This window comes from Sinocyclocheilus anshuiensis, unplaced genomic scaffold, assembly GCF_001515605.1.
Source record: "Sinocyclocheilus anshuiensis isolate Anshui unplaced genomic scaffold, SAMN03320099.WGS_v1.1 scaffold1365, whole genome shotgun sequence".
In the NCBI taxonomy this organism is placed as follows: Eukaryota; Metazoa; Chordata; class Actinopteri; order Cypriniformes; family Cyprinidae; genus Sinocyclocheilus; species Sinocyclocheilus anshuiensis.
The window spans coordinates 20,807-25,786 of record NW_015551032.1 but is presented as its reverse complement, the minus strand read 5'-3'; the positions used below and the strand labels follow the sequence as shown (position 1 = coordinate 25,786).

At 37.7% G+C, this 4,980-nt stretch overlaps 1 protein-coding gene across 2 annotated transcripts in view; it reads right to left on the bottom strand.

Moving 5' to 3' along the window:
* LOC107661190 (spectrin beta chain, non-erythrocytic 1-like) overlaps positions 1 to 4,980 on the bottom strand; it is a 78,673-nt gene that overhangs the window by 66,401 nt on the left and 7,292 nt on the right. The window contains exon 4 of one of the 2 annotated variants that reach the window (XM_016450665.1): positions 4,672 to 4,779. The exons of the other annotated variant lie outside the window; for it this stretch is intronic. Coding sequence (XP_016306151.1) covers positions 4,672 to 4,779 — 108 coding nt within the window. The remainder of the gene's footprint in view (positions 1 to 4,671; positions 4,780 to 4,980) is intronic. 2 annotated transcript variants of the gene reach the window in all.

The following is a 4,980-nucleotide window of genomic DNA, read 5'->3' as shown; positions in this document are numbered from 1 at the left end:
AATCAAAGCATTAAAAAACTATCTGAACTGATAAATAACAGATTGGAGATTAAAATAATAGCAGATTTGTCTCATTTTAAATGAATAATAAAAACCTTTACTATGGTAAAATAAATATTCAAACCACGTGTTACAACTAACCCCCCCGTTACTTTGTGCATCACGCTCCCCTATATTATATTATTTCACACTTCTCTAGTAAGTTTCGTCTGTGTGTGAAGACAGTAGCGCAAATCCATGAATGAATGTTCTGAAGTGAAATAAACTTCAACGGAATAAAGTTGAATGGAACTGAATTGAATTAAAGTTGAATAAACTTCAACTTTACTGTTCGGTGCACTGATGTCAGACTCATTTTGGATAGTAAAGCTTATTGTTAAATTGCTAAATGCCCTTACATATCTCTGTCACCATTATAAGTGTTTGATCACCACATTTGAGTGATCATTGCAAAAAATGTGTTTATGTATATATATTCTGTTTATGTATATACTGTATTCTATATATAGTACCAGTCAAATGTTTGGACACACGAATGGGAAAGTGTCCAAACTTTTGACTGGTACTGTACTATAATATACACAAAGAATATCGGTTGATATATCGGTATCGGCCCTTTTTTACTCCCTAATATCGGTATCGGTATCGGCCCCAAAAAACCCATATCGGTCGGGCTCTAATCAAAACCAGAGAAAACTGACGGTTTCAAAATCTTATGTAAATGGGGTTTGCTTGTGTCAACTGGCTTTCATAAGCTCATTTATCAGCATTACATTTTGCATGTAAACACACTATGACATTTCAAATTACATACTGAGTTTACAAAGAGAGTGGGGATAAAAAAAAAAGAATGTGTGTATTGGAGAACTGGAACACTGATTTATCCAAACTGTTTTGCAATGACAGTGACACATTAAGTTCTTTGAAGTAGTGACAACCTTATAAGAACACTTGTATGACCTTATCCTATTCACTGCAGAACACACAAACACCTGCATGCAGGCATGCAATATTACCTTGCTGCAGGGATTTATTTAAATTAAGATAATTACAACCACAACAGAGAAACTGGTGTTGCATCAAACACATACAATGAGAAGAACCAGCCTGACCAAGCATGAAGACCGTGTCTGAGCAAGCCCCGTTACGACGCACCTGTACTTCAGTAAAATGTTTGTAAAAAGTCAGCCTAAGGGTAACCTGACCGGAATTACCAGTGTGTGAGGACATGAGAAGAGAGGAGGATCACAGGCTGCTCGAGCAGAAACGATACATGAGATACTGTATGTGCGCGTCTATGTGAATGTGTGTCAAAACGCTGGTATGCACCAGATTTCAGACGGGTGCAGTGACGCAACTACAGTAATCATTAACACGTACATGACATGGTGTTCTCTCTCTTACTTTCAAATCTCCATGTCTTTGCAATGAAAACACGCGTTATGCATAGAACATTGATGTTTGACATCCATCTGCTTGCGGTCCGTCTAAACCAGTGGTTTTCAACCAGAGGGCCGGGGCCCACTTGGGGCCTCAGCAAACTTAAAAGGGGGCCTCAAGATTACTTTAAATTATTTAAAATAAAACAAAACATCCATTAAAATGTCAAAACAACAACAACAACAAAAAATACATTTCTTACTGAAATTGACTACCAAGAACGTTTTTTTTTATCATTGAACATCCAGAATTCCCATGATCTTGGGTATATAAGTTAGCCTAATTTAAAAGTTTGATCTGGAAAAATCATGTAAATTCATAAACTTTTATAACTCCATAGGCATTTAAGAATATAAATTAATATTAAAGGAATAGCCTCTGAAATATTTTTTTTTGGGTAGAAATTCAAAATCCTTAACCTTAATTCTTAAGGATTCCTAATTAATTCTTAATTGACCTATCGGTAAGCCCCAGCCCCCTTAGTTACTGTTGCGAACTCGGACAAACAAATGGAGTTGCTAACTGTCTTACAATGACAGCTGTGAGTTCGAAAACCTTGTCCCTATATCTTTTTGATAAATTTTGGACACAGAAGGACCACCATTCAAGTGGGACTTAAATATGCCATGGAGGGATATATAAAAGATTTTAAAATAAATATTGTGGGTATTAATTTGGAAGCGAGGGTTTACAGATCACAATGCAAGCGGGAGAAGCCTCATGTTACGTTGGTCACGATCGCGGATGACAACATGCAGGATCAACACTGTTCATGTATCGCAAGGTACGATTAAATGACTTTACATTTAACCAGTTTAATATGAAGAGACAGTGAAATGTAGACCTTCGTTTATGTGTTTTTGACTTACACTGTACAAGATGCGAGAACAGTCCGCTATTTAGGTTTATATGGACTCACTAACTTTAACGTTAGCTAGTTTTAGCCAGAGATTCCTTGCTAAAGCACAAGATGACATTAACGTTCTGCTTGAGCAGATGAAAATTGTAACTTAATGAGAGTATGACAACCAGAAAACGAACGTTTTTTGTCTTCATTGGGATTGGGGGTAAATGCTTTGGGACATTTTGCTCCATTTTGTTTGGGTTTAGGAAATAGAATAAAATAAATTCCATTGCCTATCCTCTCAGGATACCTGGAATCACTGTTACAAGTACACCAGGCACATCGTTTTTCAATTTTTGAAGCATAAACCCCATAAAAACGATGCGAGCTTCGGATCTTCCAATGTCTCTCTATGGCGCTGAAACCTACAGATGTCCGAGTTCCGCTCCCCGTGCAACTGATACTCGACTGCCATTGGCTCATCTGCGTTCGAGGGGAAGGGCTTACCGATAGGTCAATTCTTAACTCGTGGTAATACTGTTGTAAACGATGCTGGGCCTTGGTGTCAAAAAGTTTGAGAAGCACTGGTCTAGAGCTTTCTTTGAAAGAATAACATGGACCAAACATGTCAAAGAAACTCAATCTAAACATTGTAAATAGTTTCAAAACATATGACTGAACTACTAGAGACTTTGCTTCCAGATTTCAGGGTTAATTTGAGGTATTTACTTGCTGGGACTCTTGAGGTGTGTGTTCGTATTCAAGGCCTGTTTTGCAGATGTCACTCTTTTTATACAATAGATAATAGGCCTGAAAAGTACAATGCTTGAGTCATTATCTCCCTGTTAACTGAGAAACACTCCCCATGACCTCAAGCGCGCACACAAACACAGCAGATCAGATCTCACATCGTGTGGGGGGCGATTAGCAGAGTTCACACATGCTATGTGGCGCCTGCCTAAAAAGTGTGTTTTCAAAGAGTAAAAAATATTGAATGAACGATATGCCCACAAAAAAATAAATAAAAAATAAATATTTTTTGAACGTTCTTCAAAACTCTAGCTCTATATTAATACATACACAAGAGGAGTTTCTATCCTCTCCTATCCAGTCCTATTATCCTCTACACTCCCCTTCTTATCCTCTTCCCTTCCCGTCTGTTCCTCTCCACTCCTTTCCCACCTATTATCCTCTCCCCTCTTATCCTCCCTCTCCTATACCTTTCCATTCTTAACTTCCCTCTCGTCCTCTTCTCTCACTCCCATTTTAACATAGTGTTATTTGGATCTGGGGCAAAAGCCCTGCGGTACCTGAAATAAGGCCACTCTCCAGGAGACCAGCACAGGTCTCTGTGTCGCTCTCTCTCATGCACAGGGATAAAAATAAATCATTGTAGGCCTATTTTCTCATCTGCACCATCTTTGGTGCAGAGAGAGAGAGAAGAGGAAAGTTGATCATTTCTGCAACTAAATACATCAGCATCTGCAAAGGACAGATTTAAGGTTGGAAATGTCCTGGCCTTTTTACAAGGCCAATTTTGTCTCCACTACATTATGACACAGTTGTCAAAGTTGAAGTATTGTTACTTTAAATGTCATGCATTTATTTGAGAACTTGAACTGATCAACAAGACCTTAGTAACTTAGTCTGATATCAATTTAATGTGCTGTTGAATTAATTTCAGTACATTTCTAATGTTTTAATATGAAAATTAGCAAATACTGTACCGCAGTCCTATATACATCGGGAAGATGAATTATCAAAACGGTTGAAGATAATTTGAAGTTATTCGTGCATAAACAGATTAATATTCATGAGCTAACCCTACATCACTTTGTGATGCACCACCTAACTTTTTAAAAATAAGTAACGTCCATGATGATGGGGTTCAGTCTGTCAGGGCAAACGTGTCTTCCAGTTAGATCTGGATGAGGTCACATGAAATTTTTGAATGTGACATTCAAGGTTGTTGACCGTCTCAGTGGATTTATAAAGTGGTTCAAAAGACAAAAGTTATTTGACATGGTTTTATGATTAGCTGAGAGGCTGAGCTACTCCTACAGATGCATCTGTAGCGTCTGGACCAATCAAACACACAATTTTTCATTTGATTGTTTGCTTGATCATGCAGATTTATGCTACAAGCTCTTTGTAGAATTGTACAGTAAGAAAGTTATTTCCCTTAACCAGGAAATTAACGTTCTTAGAATTGACAGACAGTTGACCCTGAGAGGTGAAGTAAATACTTACAGTGGATCTAAATATTTACAATTAATTATAACTAGTTATGATTAATTATTCATATTTCCCCATGAGCTGATTCGCAACACATCTGAGAAAGAAAAAAAGAGAGAGAATATGAGGTCACAGAGAACAAACAGTCTTACCTTGCAGCTGTTTGAAACGGCCCTCCAGGATGTTGGAATATTGCACCTGGTTTACAAAGGCAGCTGGCGAGAGACATGGCTCAGGTTCGCGCGGAGCAAAATCCATGTCTCTTCTTTTTCACTGTAACACTCAATTTCTTTTACTGTGAACTGTCCCTCCAACCCTGACTCTCAACTTTCATCCAAAACAAATCGATCACTCCACAAGAGTAAAGCCAGGAGTCATGAGCATAGCACATAAAATGTGTAGTTGAAAAATTAAAAGAGAAAACAGACCAAAAAAAAAAAAAAAAAAAACACCAAAATGTT